Source organism: Nuphar pumila, chromosome 10, assembly GCF_984573655.1.
Source record: "Nuphar pumila chromosome 10, dmNupPumi1.hap1.1, whole genome shotgun sequence".
Lineage (NCBI taxonomy): Eukaryota > Viridiplantae > Streptophyta > Magnoliopsida > Nymphaeales > Nymphaeaceae > Nuphar > Nuphar pumila.
The window spans coordinates 113,008,561-113,023,259 of record NC_143258.1 but is presented as its reverse complement, the minus strand read 5'-3'; the positions used below and the strand labels follow the sequence as shown (position 1 = coordinate 113,023,259).

Here is a 14,699-nt window from a genome sequence, read left to right as displayed (position 1 = left end):
AGTCTCAAGCTTCTCTCCTTTTATTCAATATATTCATATTACATGCATTTGTGCATGTTTGCATTATTTTACGCTTTTTGCGTATTTGTTCAAGTGTTCTTTGAGTGCCTTTGTGCACATCTTTTCTGAAGTATTAGTGCTTGCATGTGTATTGTCTCTTCGTAGACATTTTCACAACAATACCATCAATCAAATGCATAGGAATTCCCTCCTAATAGTATGTTGAGGAGTTCAAGGAAGCAACTAGGCAAACAGATGACAATCCACAACACAGCTGAAAGTGCGGCCAATATATGACTTGCTACTTCTAGCCTAAGATAGCAAGCAATTAAATGCTACGAATGCCCTCCTAATAGTAAGCAGTAAGGAACCAATATATATGACTTGCTACTTCTACGAAGACAGAGAAGTGGACATAATTCTTATCAACACAAGAAAGATGAGATTGAAAGCAATGTTCAAACTCTGACAGCTGTATCAACATTTTCAGGGCATGCATCATCCTTCTTCCTATATACATTATTGGATTGAGTGGAAGTGCAACTTCAGGCTGTTAGATACCCTATTGCAGGTGTGTACATCCTTGAGCTAGTGTTAGGTGCATGCCCTCCTGTTACAACCAGATCTTGGAGAAACTAGATTGAAGATGAAGAAACAAGTTAACAAGACTGCATAGCCAGCTCTTCAAAGACCTTCCCTCTGTGCTCAAAGTTTTCAAATTCATCAAAACTTGCACAACCTGGACTCAGCACAATTGCATCACCTGCAAATATTTCACAAAACATCACATAGATGAGATCTTTTCCAAAAAAATCACTAGAAAAGAAAAGAAAATTCACATATTGAAAAAGGTCAGCATTCTTCTATGCATTCCAGAAATTAGAAGATAAGCCATATTGTAGAGGACCACTTTAACAGCACCATCTTGTGGGCCATTTTAAATCTTCACTGTTGATTTAAGGAATATAGTAGGCTAAGATGAGAGTGGAAAAAACTTTCATTTTCTTTTCCTTTTTTCCAGAAAGATTTTGAGAAGGGTTGTTACTAACAAGTAAATCATAGCCATGATGCAACGAAATTAACTGAAACAAGCACAAGACACTTATTGCTTATATCTGTCCTAGAAGCAGAAAGCACAAATTGCTTAATCTGTCTAGATTAACTGGGAGCTACAGGGTTCTTGTTAGTTTTGGATCATGGATCCGACCCGCACCACATTCCAAGGGTCCACCTCGGGATGCGTGTGCACCCCAAGAGGGTGGTGGCATATTGTAATTTACTTTTATTACTTGTGTAATGTTATACTTTGTACAATACATATAAATAATAAGAGAAAAGGGGTAAACCCTATTGCCGCCAACTCCTCTCTTCTCTCTTTACCTCTCTTTTGTCTCTTGCAGGTTGATATTTCTGACATGGTATCAGAGCACGGGCGCGGAAATCAATCATCTAGAAGACCCATAAGGACCAGTATGTGCTTCTAAAGGACCACACGGCATTGCTGGTTTTCTTTCAATATACTGTAAGTACAGTCCGTACGAAATTATCCCATTCCTATTTCCTACCTGTTATTTCATCCCATTATTCGTATAGTCCATGGATTCCAAGTTGAACCCTAGTTTTCTTACTCATCTCATGACCCACAAGTTATCCCATGATAATTACTTACTTTGGAAGCGCCAAATTGTGCCTTTCATTCGCAGTCATGGTCTTTATGGGCATCTAGATGGGCGATCACCCGCCCCACCTACACATATTGTGCAAGAGATAACGGGTGAAGATGGGAAGGTTAGTCATCTTCGAACCACCAATCCTGCTTATGATATATGGGTACAACGGGATCAGACATTAGTTGCTTACATCACTTCCACGCTTTCTGATCGTGTTTTACAAACTATTTCTGATGATCAATCTGCTGTCGAGTTGTGGAATGGACTAGCTCATTCTTTTTCTCAGGTTTCCGAATCTCGGGCTTTGCAACTCAAGTGGCAATTCCAATCCATGCGAAAAGGTAACAAAACTATTACAGAGTTCATGGGGGATGTCAGGGTGATTACAGATCAGTTAGCTGCCATTGGATGTCCTGTATCAGATAAGGATATGGTACAACAGGTATTGGGTAGCCTTGGACCTGAATACCGCATGTTTTGTACGGCACTTCAGGTTGTCTCAGTTCTTCCATGTTTTGATGATCTTCAATCTAAGCTTCTGCAATATGAGGTCAGTTTAAATCAGGAACATTCCTTAGATGATGCTCATCCTGTGATGATGGCACGTACTCCTATTCAAACAGGAGTCATATTTACTCCTCCTCGTCCCAACGGAACACCTATGAACAAAGGAGGATTACTACCTATACCAGGTGGAGGAGGCAGTGGCTCAGGCAGTGTATCACGAGGTGGACGTGTTCCTACTTGTTTTCTATGCAACAAGCGGGGACATGTTAAAGCAAATTGCTGGTACAATCCTCAGAACCGGAACAAAATAGGGAGGCCAGATAGTCGCTCAGGGCAGAGGGCAATTCAGACGTTTACACACACTCCTCAGGGACAGGTTCTTCCACAGGACGTGCAGAATATCCTTATGACTACTTTCAATCAGATGAACTTGCGTCAAAATGATGAAGGTATATGGTATATTGATTCAAGGGCAGCAACACATGTTACTTCTGATGCAGGAAAATTTTCTCACTTGACTCCTTACACTGGGAATGGCACTATAGTCATAGGAGATGGTTCTCACCACCCCATTTCTCACACTGGAAATGTCTCTCTTTCTTGGCATGAATCTCAATTACCATTGTCCAATGTTTTACTCACCCCTGTTATTCAAAAGAATATTCTATCTGTGTCAAAATTAGTTGATGAAACAAATTCTTCCGTTGAATTTACTCCTTTTTCTGTTTCTCTTAAGGACCTTCACACCAAGAAGACGCTCGCTAAAGGTGAACGGCGCGGGAACATGTACGTCTTTGAAGAAGCCCATGTGCCTTTGAAGTCGTCGTCTACTGTAGCCGTGACCCCTTCAGCTCCTTCCTTTCCAACATTTTTGAGTCGATCCACAGATCATAGTTCTCCTTCTAGAGTCTTGAAATGTAATAAGCCAGACTTATGGCATCTTCGTTTGGGTCATTGTAGTCAAGTCTTCCTTGACAAGTTGTCTGCTAAAGGTTTAAAACCCACAATTAGTTTAGAGACGAAATGTCCAAGTTGTCACTTTATAAGAGAAGTGATACAATAATTACTCTGTTTCATAAGATCAAGTCTTTTAATTTATATTAACATAACGGCATGTTGCACGATACGAGATTTGCCTCGAATCACTCTTTTGAAGTGACGATACAACATTGCATGCAGGAGATCGTTGCGGGTCTAGCCTCTGTTCTCCAAAGACACGGCAATTTGAGAGACTTGCTTGATATATATTGAAACTCCCAAAACCTTCGAGCTTGCATTGCAAGGTAGCACCCTTGATAAGTTGTGACCCTTTTCAGAGTTTCTGAATCATATTAAAATATCAAATTAGAGTTATAAAACATTTTATTCGAAAGTATTGTCTTGAAAAACTTAGTTGCACTTTCGCAACCTGCAAGACTTCCAATTTTCGCTTTTGCAAAACGGTGCATTTGAAAATTGGATTCGTATAAGGAATCCTTTCAGGAGGAACTGTTACGCAACTCGCATCCTTCGAAAATTAACAAAAACAGGATATATAAAAGGCTGCATCGACTTGTATACAATAACTGTGAGCATGGGAACATTATAGTGTGATAGCAAAGTACTAAGCAATACTCGATATGCAAAAATCACACCTCGAGCGAAAGATGTATAAGTAAAATGCACGAGGTACAAATTTGTACATCGATCAAATATCTAAACAAGCAAGTAAATATGTAAATATGCAAATAATGCATGAGGTACGAAACCATATCTCAACCAATAAGCGTGCAGGCAGTTAAATACGCAAAGCAAAGAAGTACATAAAGGAAATAAAGTACGATTAGGCATCTCTAGAATGACTATTAATTATTTCAACTTAATTCAGTTCATCTACTGCCCTTTTTGCGCAACTTTCCCTTACCTTGGGAAGTTGTGAGGTTTCGATCGTCTCTGAACGTAAGTGATGTCAGCTCAAGTTGCGGGGCACGAACAAGCTCCGTTGTGCAAGCTGAGAGAAGTAAACTGTTAGTATAGTAAAAACAGAATGAAAGAAAGATAAGGGCCAGAGGATATGCCAGAAATCTGGAAATGGCAGGGGCTTCACCCCTGCCTGACGAAACCTGGGAACGGTAGTCCCTGCCTGACAAGAACCGAGAGGCAAGGCGACTACCCTGCCACACAGAAGGTTCAAACGGCAAGAGTGAGGCCCCTGCCTAAGCAAACTACGAGGAGGCAGAGGCGAAGCCCCTAGCTAACACATCCAAAGAGGGGGGAAAAGGGCAGAGACAAGGAACGAACCCCTGTCTATCGAGGAAAAAGAAGGGGCAAGGGCAAAGCCCCTGTCAAAGGAATCCCAACGACAGCAGGGGCATCACCCCTGCCGGCCGAAACAAAAGAGGGAGACAGAGAGGGGCAGTGCATCACCCCTGTCGACCAAACCAAAGGCGACAGGGGCCTTGCCCCTGTCTGCCGGGAAAGACACAAAGGGCAAGGGTGAAGCCCCTGCCGAGAAGGTAAAGGAGGCAAGGGATTGGCCCCTGCTATCCTACAAGGAACCCAGGCGACAGGGGCTTGGCCCCTGTCGGTCTGCCGAAAAGATACGACAGGGCCATAGCCCTGTCGGCCTGTCAAAGGAACTAAAGGCAGCAGGGGCTCGGCCCCTGCCAACCTATCGAAAGAAGGCCCAGGCGACAGGGGTCTGGTCCCTGCCGGCCTGTCAGAGGGCGAGCGAAAAGGAAATCGGCAAAAGTAAAGCCCCTGCCAAACCAAGGGAAGGCATGGCGTCGCCCTGTCTGCCAAAAATCTCAGGCGACAGCGGCGTCGCCCCTGTCGAAAGAAGGAGAAGAAGAGGAACAACGAAGGGAGAGAGAGAGTTACCTGAGAAGAGGCCGACATGGTCAGCGTCACCGGCGATGGATCACAGGTCGAAGCTCAGAGGTCGATCAGAAGGGGAGAGCGGGTGAACACAGAGAGAGGGTGAGGATGGCGTTGTGGTCGCAATCGCCCGCAGGGAGTCGGTGGTGTTCGGGGCACGTCGGACGGGAGGGTTACTCGGGCTAGCTCCGACAAATCAAGGAAGACGAGGGAGAGTGAGAGAGAGAGAGAGAGGAGGAGGGCGATCGGGAGGGAGAGGAGGAAAGAGGCGCATGTGCCCTCTTTCCCCTCGCACGGCTTCTTAAAGGGGCCCGGGTGGAGGTATGAATCGGGAAACCCCAGCGGGGTTTCCATTTTTCCAGGGAGAAACGAGAGGAGGGAAACAGAGCGGCTACGAGGGAAAGAAAAGAAAGAAAGAAAAAAAAGGTGAGGGTTTAAAACCCTCGCGATAACGATTTGTAACCCCAATGGGAAAAAAGGGTCTGGATCGAATCCGACCCGGGTCCGAAAGTTTTTTTTTTTGACAAAAACTTGGGTTTTACATCCTACCCCCCTTAAAATAATTTCGTCCGCGAAATTTTATTGAATGACTCTCCATAGAGATCATAGTCTGAGTTAATTGGTATTGACGAAGGTGTACAATATGTGTGTGTGATCCTAAACACGTATGCCTATAAAGTGATCAAGACAACTCATAATGTTACAAAAAATAAAAAACAAAAAAGAAATTTACAACATATTCTAAAGGGGAATATGCGCAAAACAGGAAATGACAAAAATACCCTTTCAGGTAAAAATATATAAATATATATATTTATATATATAGAGATATATGTACATATAATATATTATATGTAAATATATCTCTATGTATATAAATATATATATTTATATTTACAATAATGATTTTTAAGAGCTACATTTTAACAACGACATCCTCCAAAGGAAGAGGCTTAGATACATGAAGAAGAGAAAATCTATATTCGGGCCTAAGCCCATGTAAGAATTGGAAAATGTGCTCTTTTTCCATTTGCTCTCTTCTTAGTTCAACATCTTCATTAGCAACTTGGGTTCAAAAAAAGATAGTTCATCCCATAAGGGACTAAGACTGCTAAAGTAATCACGGACACTCAAGTCCCCTTGTTTGATGGTACGTATTTTTTCTTGGAAAAAGAATTGTCTTGCAAGATCTTTTTGTATATACATACCTTTCATAAAAAACATGCATCATTTGCCTTGCAGAATTTGACGATGCTGACACATATTTTGAGCTCAACATTGTTCATAAACCATGCGAGAATTTTGGCATATTTGCTTTCTCAATCTTCTATCTTGGATTGATGATCCTCAATAGCTTTTATGCGATAATTTCCTTCTAAAGTTTTTTCTTGCCCTCCTTCCATCTTGGTGAGTTTGAGTTAAAGTTCCAGAATAGACCCCATCACATATCCCCAAAGCATATTGCCTTTGAGGTTATTTTCCATGGCAGATGCCCACATCATGTAATTAGTACCATTCAACTTGAAGGAGAGATCAATCTTTTGCTCATTCTCCATTGTAGCTTAGAGAGAAGAAAGAGTGTGGAAGAACACGGAAGAGCTCCTCCACTTAAGTTGCCGCAAGTATGTCGATCCCCGAATCATGATCTTTCAATGGTCACTCTTCAAGAGACCAAGAGCACAACCTTGCTTTGATGCCATGTAATCAAGTATGCTGAATTATGAGGATAAGGTTCAAAAGCACCAAACAAGTCCAATAGTGGACAATTACAAAGGTACAATAGGCACAAAAGTTCATAAGCAAGAAGTCCACGATGGGACAATACACAAAGCCTTCAAAGGGCAACACCAATAATGTAAAAGAATAAAAGTATTATTGAAGAGGTGTTTGGAATACCATGAAAGGAATAGGGGGAACACACCCCTATCTATATACATCAAAAATGACTATGAGTGAGGCCCCAAAAGGCAAATAAAAAAAGAAATAAAAAAAGAAAATAACCTAAGAAAAACTAGAAAAAAACTAGAATATAGTTGTTTCTAGAAAACAACTATAATTACATGTGAAAAGACAAAAATGCCCCTATCGGGCAAACTAATACAAAATAGATTATATATATATATATATAATATACACGAACATTTTAACAACAACAATCATGTGACGCATGCCTATTTTCATCTTTTCCCAAAAGAGACAATTCTAAAACTGACTTCTAGCCTTTAAAGCTTGGTAGAGAGCATGAACCTCAAGTATCAACATAGAAAACCATAAAACATGCAAGTATCAGAAGTTGCAAACAGAAATCCAAGTAATAAACTAGCGAATTTATATCATGCAGCTTAAATGAGCATAACAATAGAAAATTCACATACCATGTATAGCAATGTTCCGTGCAAGACTCACAGCGTCAGTCAAACACTTAGTAGTAGTACAAGGAATAGCAAGCCCAGCATTTTGTAGTGCCTTATGAATCATTTCTCCAGAAGCCCCAAACTGGTCATTAATTTTGGTCACTATAAGCATGCAAACATTCTAAAAATTTATCCAAGAAATATGCATAAAAAAATACATGTATACTAGATCATATATGCACATAAAAAGGTGTGTGCATGTATGTATATAGAGCAATCAGTCCCTCCTACCCACTTAGAGTGTGGAAGCTTTTCTTTTCAATGTTTTATCACATGTTTTGCAAATCAGCAGCCACAAATGTGATCTCTATTGTTTGTCTAGTGGAAAGCATGTGTTGGATTAGAGTTATACGTTTATACATGTATTCAAAGAAATCTATAAATCAACAGCTGACATTGCCTCTAAACTTTGAAATATAAACAAACAATGAAAACACAGACAGTTTCAGATTAAGCAGAATACAACATTGAAACCTAAATTGCCTGTTCATCTGTCAACACTATCTATTTATTTGTCAATATATATATATATGTAATAACCTCAAATTTTGTAATTTATTTATTTAAATTTATTTGAAAACAACGAGTATTTTTCTAAATTTGGGCCTCGGATCCGTTACCGGATCCATAAAAGAACGTGTAAATAACCCACAATGGGGTATTAAAACTATACTTATAATAGTTAAATAAATAATTAATAGTATAAAAGAAAAGAAAAACCGAGTATTTAAGGTTGGATCCAAATGGATCCAACATATGGATCTAAGATCTATAAAATGGTCTTTATATCCATATTCATAATAAAACTAATAATATAATATATAAATAAAATTTTAATTTTTATTTTTTAATTATCCGAGGATCCACAGTTGGATCCATTCGGATCCAACTGATGGATCCATATGGTGGGGGGTCGGGTTACGGGCCTCGGGTCCGGACCCGAGCCGCACCCCCTGTGTAACCCTTTTAAAGAAAGGGGCAACCCGATAAGGGTTGCCCGATAGGTTTTTAGCAGAACAGAAAAGGGGAAAGAGGGGGGGGGGGGGTTCGGCGATAAATGGGAGGTGGAAGAGGGGGTCTCACCCTCTTCCCTCGTCTCCCTTCCCCCAATCTCTCTCTCTCTTTCGCTGTGTGTGCGCACGCCGGAGGAAGGAGCCCATTACCGGCCATCCGCAGGCGTCAAGGGCCCCTCGAGCATCTCCTTTCACAGCAGTTGGAAGGAGCGTCACCAGTCGGCACCCCTCTGCGACAGCCGTCTCCGGCCACCGGAAAACCACCGTAAGAGGTACGGGTTTTTCCTGTGGGTCAAGTAAGGAAAACGAACATGGGTTCGACTTCCATGTAGGTATTTTGGTGTAAAAGCATAGGGATGAGTAAATCTAGATGTTTACTCTAAGATCCATGGATGAAATCCATGTATTTTTCATCTTCTTGGAAGTTATTATGGAATAACATGCTTGTGGAAGGTATTTGTATAGTAAACTAGAGATTTTAATTCATAAAGAAAAGAAAAACAGGTATGGGTTAGGCAACAGTCTGGCCAACGTGGGGCAGACTGAGCCCTAGGGCAATGGTTACTGCCAGACTATTGGGCAGCAACCTTTACTCTCAATAAACAATTTTTTTAAAACAAAGTTTAAAATGAAACTTTTAAAATATGAGTGATGGGTATGGCTGGCAGCCAACCGAGTGAGTCTCTGCTGACTGCCATACTTTGGCAGCATGGCAAGGGGGTGCACAGACCTAGCAAGATCGTGTGGCACCCATGTCAGGCATTGGCTTTTGCATATATTCAAGGGGAAGAAGAGGGGTAAATGTATGTTCTGCTGGCCTGTTTTTTTTAAGGAACAAACAAACCAAGTCACTAACTCAGTATAAGTAATGCTGGTCCTCTATGCATGAGTGCTTTAGTCCATCGTACACAAAATACCTTGATCAGTACAGAGAAAATATACCTCAGTTAAATAGCAACTAAAATTTCATGACACCAATATGTATTTGGGATTGAAACAAAGAAAAAGAAAAAAAAAAGACAACACTCAAGAAGATAATGTGCATTAACCCAATAACCAGTCTATTTTGGTGCATGTTGCTTGCCACCTTCTGGCCACATATCAGCATGATTAAATTAGTCTGTAATATTCCCAGACAAAAGATGATGCAGCATGATCTGTAATATTCACTAAATACTGGATAACAAAGCAGACTTTGGCATTTTTTCTTCATGAGTCAATGGAAACTCCATTTAACTATCCCTTTGAGGTGCACAACAGATACATCATGTAACACCCCTTCTAGTAAGACCAGACCGGAAGACCTTAAAAGAAGTGTCTTGGAAATTTTTGTTTTTCGTGGGTTTGTTTATCCTATTAACAGATTTTCTTTTCACAAACTGTTGAAGTCTGTCTCTAATGGCTAACAGCAGCTGCCTCTGACACATTCAACTTTCCAAATACCTAATGATGCTTCGATTGAAGTGGTTCTCATGAAGAGTTTCAGTGCTTCATTTATTTCTGGAAATTTCAGGGAAATATTACTAGAAATATAAAGGTGTTCATGTATATTTACCAAATACTTGTTAGGCCCATACATCATATTTACAAAGGAAAACCTCACTTATAGGTATTATTCACTACCAGCCAAGCACCAACTCTTCTACAGGTATTTGAGATTCTTTGCATGACATGTCATTAGGGAATTGGTTTGGGTGCATGAATAAAATGTTACACGAAAATATATATATATATATATATATATATATATATATATATATATATATATATATATATATTACGTGTATACTTTAACACTTAGTGTTATTTTGATTCTAGAGCTAGATCTTTAAATTTGCAAGTTAAATTTCCAGATTTAGTTATATGCATGTATGGTAATTTTAATACATGTTATGATTGAGATTGTTCATGTGCTTTGATTTGATCTGACATGCCTAAGTATTGTGCTATCGAAAAATTTGTTTAAGTGCATATACATACATGAAATCGATGTGGGTGTAACATGTACAATAGTGCTTGAATGTCCACATGTGCTTATAAATCATAAATGAATGCATGTGTATGAAATGATTTCATAAAAGTACATGCACATGAATAGTGAACTCATGCACATGCATAAATATATTATTGTTTCATGCATATCTTTAAATTTTATCATACATATGCATCGAAAAACATGTGGAAAATTATGCAGGGAGGCATGTGATTGATGATTTTTGCTTATGAATGCATTGATGGTCAACTGGATCATCAGAGGCTGGGTGAGCCTCGAAAACCAGTTGTTCTCTATTTTAGTTATTTTGATGCAATGCAACAAATCAAAGGTGATGTTATTGTTTTACCACACTGTTCTATGTGATCATGGGCTGTGGTCCCGTGAAAAAGTTTAGCATGCTGATGTGCAAGCTTATGTTATTAATTTTGCATGTAAATTTGCAAATGTAAAAGAAACGAATTAATAATTAGATAAAAGAAAATAAAGAATAGTGTAATTCACTTTCTCCTTGATGTCCCTACTTTAGTGTGGGAATCTTGGATGTTGCGGTTTAGGGGAAACCGTGAGGATACAAAAACTCCGTGTGCATTTTGTTGCCCCTGAACCCGATATTGAGGTTCTTCTCCTGACCACGGTTTTAGGGAGAACCCGCCACTTTACCCGGGAGTGGTGTGTTAGTCACAGCTGTGAGTTTGTTTTGGTATACCAAGAAAGTGGCGCCAGTGGATGATGTTTTCCCTGGTGTCCCCGACCTTGAATGTTGTTTTTCAAGGTTCCAATTGATGGTGCTGTTTCCTGATATCGGTCGAGGGTTGAGTTTGGAACCCGGTAATAAGATACAAATTGTGTGTGAAGCTAGCCCGGGAACCCTACTTGACCTCGGGGATTGTACCCGTTTGGTGTATCCGCGGGCCACTGTAATTAAAAAGAGGAACTTAAGGATGTGTGCATTTAATAGGACATGCATATAGAAAGAGGAAAACTTAAATGGAAGATAATAAATGGTTCATGCATTGCACATAAATCATGCATATTCTTGTTATGTATTAGTTCATGCATGTTTACCTGTCCACTTGGTTGTTTATGTTGATCATTGTATGATGTTGAGCTCTTTTGCATTTAATTGCCTTATTGATTAAGTTGTGATCAATGTTACATATTTCGTATTCCCTCCTGTTAAATGTTTAATTATGCATGAATGGTTAATTGACTCAGTAATTGATTATAATTGTATTCCTCAAAATATTACATGGATCTTATTTATGCTCTTTTTCTTATTTGATTCATTAGGGAAACCTGTACGCAGAATTCTTCGGATTTCTGACCCTCTTATTTTATTGGTTTTTCACAGGCACAGGTGATCAGTGAAGTCGACTCGCTTCTGAGGGATACTAGGGTCACATTTGTTTCAGACGGCTTCACTTACGGACAGAGTGACTCTACTGTTATTTTCTTTTAGTTCTTCTGATTTCCTGCAATTTGATATTTCACTTTTGACATGGAACATATTACTCTTATTGATTCATTAATAAAAGAATTCAGTGGATTGGTTATGATTGATAAATGTAAGTTGCTTTGTGGTGTGTGGTTATCCAACTGAAATTGGAACTGTAGGGACCCCAGGTCTCTGGGAAGTTTTCCGCGACTCTTAGAAAAAAAAAAAAATATTCCGCATTTTTCAAAGGTAGGAGTTGGTGCATGCTGGAACTGACTTGCAGTATGCACTGTATGAGAGATATCTGGTCTGGTAATACTCAAATACATCAACGATCCTATAAGTTGTCTGTAGGGACTAGGATCGGAGAGAAGAACACCATCATCAATCTTCATTTTAGCTCCTACTATAGCAGGACTTTCACAAACCTTATCATTTGTAATACCTGACCTGTCAATAATCTCAAATGCAAGCTTAGTTTGAGACAAAAAATACCCTCTATTAGAGTATGCTACTTCAATACCCAAAAAATAAGTTAGAAATCCCAAGTCAGACAATTCAAATCTATCATTTAAAATTGTTTTTATGCTTTTAATCCCTTTAGAATCTTTTCCGGTTATAAGCATGGCATCCACATATAGAAGTAAAATAACAATCCCTGCATTGGATTTTCTAACAAACAAAGCAGTATCAGTAAAACAGGATGAAAAAACATTTTCTAACATTACGGAGTTAAACCTATCATACCAAGTCTTGGGGGCTTGTTTCAAACCATAAAGTGCTTTTCGAAGGCGAAGCATTTTTCCTTTAGGAGACTCCATTCCAGAAGAAGCATCCATATATACTTCTTCATTTAGATCTCCATTTAGAAATGCATTCTTAACATCCATTTGATAGATGTTCCACTTGTTGATCGAAGCAACGGTTATAAGACATCTAACGGTGACCATTCGAGCTACCGGGGCAAAGGTTTCTTCATAATCAATCCCATATTCTTGACTATATCCTTTTGCAACTAAACGGTCCTTGTATCTCTCGAGGGACCCATCACTCTTAGTCTTAACCTTAAACACCCATCTACACCCTATTGCTTTCTTACCTTTAGGAAGATCTTGAAATTCCCATGTCTTGGCTCTTCTTAGAGCTTCGAGTTCATTATCCATTGCGACTATCCATTCAAGACATTTTCGTGCTTCCTCGAAGTTTCTAGGTTTTATGTAAGAATGAATGGCGCTTAGAGAGACTCTATGTTTAGGTGAAAAAGACTCATATGAGATGAACCTAGAAGGGGTTTTTCTATGTCTTTCGGTCCTACAAAGGTTTTCCTCACTTTGAGAAGCAGTCCCACTAGCATCATCATATCTTTCGAGGCTACTTCTGAAAGTATTTCTATCTCTATGAGTGTAGGTTATGGGATCTCTATGCGGTTCCTCATTGACATGTTGATGAAATGAAGAGGACACAGGACTGGTTTCATTATCACTTGAGTCATTCTGATTCGACTCATTATCACTAGTTTCATCACCTTCAGTTAACAGATCAAGCAGAAAAGAATAGTCTACATTCTTGTCATTAGATTCAAATTTTTCGAAACCACTGAGATTTTCCAAAAAGCTTACATTTCTGAAAACATATAGTTTATCATTTTTAATATCATAATACCAAAAACCCTTTTGAGTTTCAGAATAACCAAGAAAGGTACAAGGAATGGCCTTGGGGGAGAGTTTGTCATTTTTATCAGTAAGGACAAAACATTTGCATACAAAAACCCTTAACCTGCTATAATCAGGTTCTTTTTCGTATAATTTTTCAAATGGGGAAGCCTTGTTCAAAATTTTTGATGGGAGTCTATTTATGAGATAGACCGATGTAAGGGCTGCCTCAGCCCAAAATCTTTTCGGAATATTCTATGAAATGAGCAAGGTTCTAGTTGTTTCAATGATATGCCTATGTTTTCGTTCAGCCAACCATTTTGTTGTGGGGTTTTTGGAAAAGATTTTTGATGGAGAATACCATGACTTTCAAGATAACTTTTGAATTCATTGAAAAGATATTCGCCACCGGAGTCGGTTCTAAGAATTTTTAAACTTCCATTGAATTGATTTAAAATCATCATATGAAATGTTTTAAAAATCGAAAAAACTTCATGTTTATGTTTAAGAAAATATATCCAACTAAATCTAGTGAAATCGTCCACAAAGATAACATAGTATGAGAAACCTCCTTTAGATATCACCGGAGCCGGACCCCATACATCGGAGTGAACAATTTCAAAAGATTTTTTTGTAAACATGGATCTTTGAGTAAAAGGTAAGCTTTTCATTTTCGCAAGAATACATTCATTACATACAAAATTTTCATTACAAACATGCTTAATAAAAGGCAAATAAGAGATTTTAACAATGTTGGGATGCCCCAATCTCTTATGCCATACATGAATATCTTTGTTTTGAGCAACATTACAAAATTGGTTCTTGGGAATTTGGAGAAAATCAACATAGTAGAGGTCTCCTCTCCTAGAGTCTTCCCCAATCAACTTCCCGGACTGGCGATCCTGTATCCAACATTTATTAGAAGAGAATTTTATATCGCAACCATAGTCCGAGAGTTGAGAAACCGAAAATAAATTTAAGTTTAGTTTTGATATAAGACGAATTTTTGGAATAAAGAAGTCTTGTTTTTCAAAATTGCCCATTCCTTTAATTTCAAGAGGTGTTCCATCCGTCGTTGAGACAAAAGATGGAAGAGAATTTTTAGAAAAATCGGGAAAAGAACAAGCACTTGGAGTCATGTGAAATGATGCACCGG

The 14,699-nt window shown here is 39.0% G+C and overlaps 1 protein-coding gene across 1 annotated transcript in view; it reads right to left on the bottom strand.

Annotated features, from left to right (window-relative positions):
* Positions 1-422: 422 nt before the first annotated feature.
* LOC149827958 (uncharacterized) overlaps positions 423-14,699 on the bottom strand; it is a 107,090-nt gene continuing 92,813 nt past the window's right edge. Inside the window, exons 13-14 of the mRNA XM_090019749.1 lie at positions 7,409-7,529; positions 423-763 (exon numbers count right to left, since the gene is read on the bottom strand). Coding sequence (XP_089875875.1) covers positions 660-763; positions 7,409-7,529 — 225 coding nt within the window. The 3' untranslated portion in view covers positions 423-659. The remainder of the gene's footprint in view (positions 764-7,408; positions 7,530-14,699) is intronic.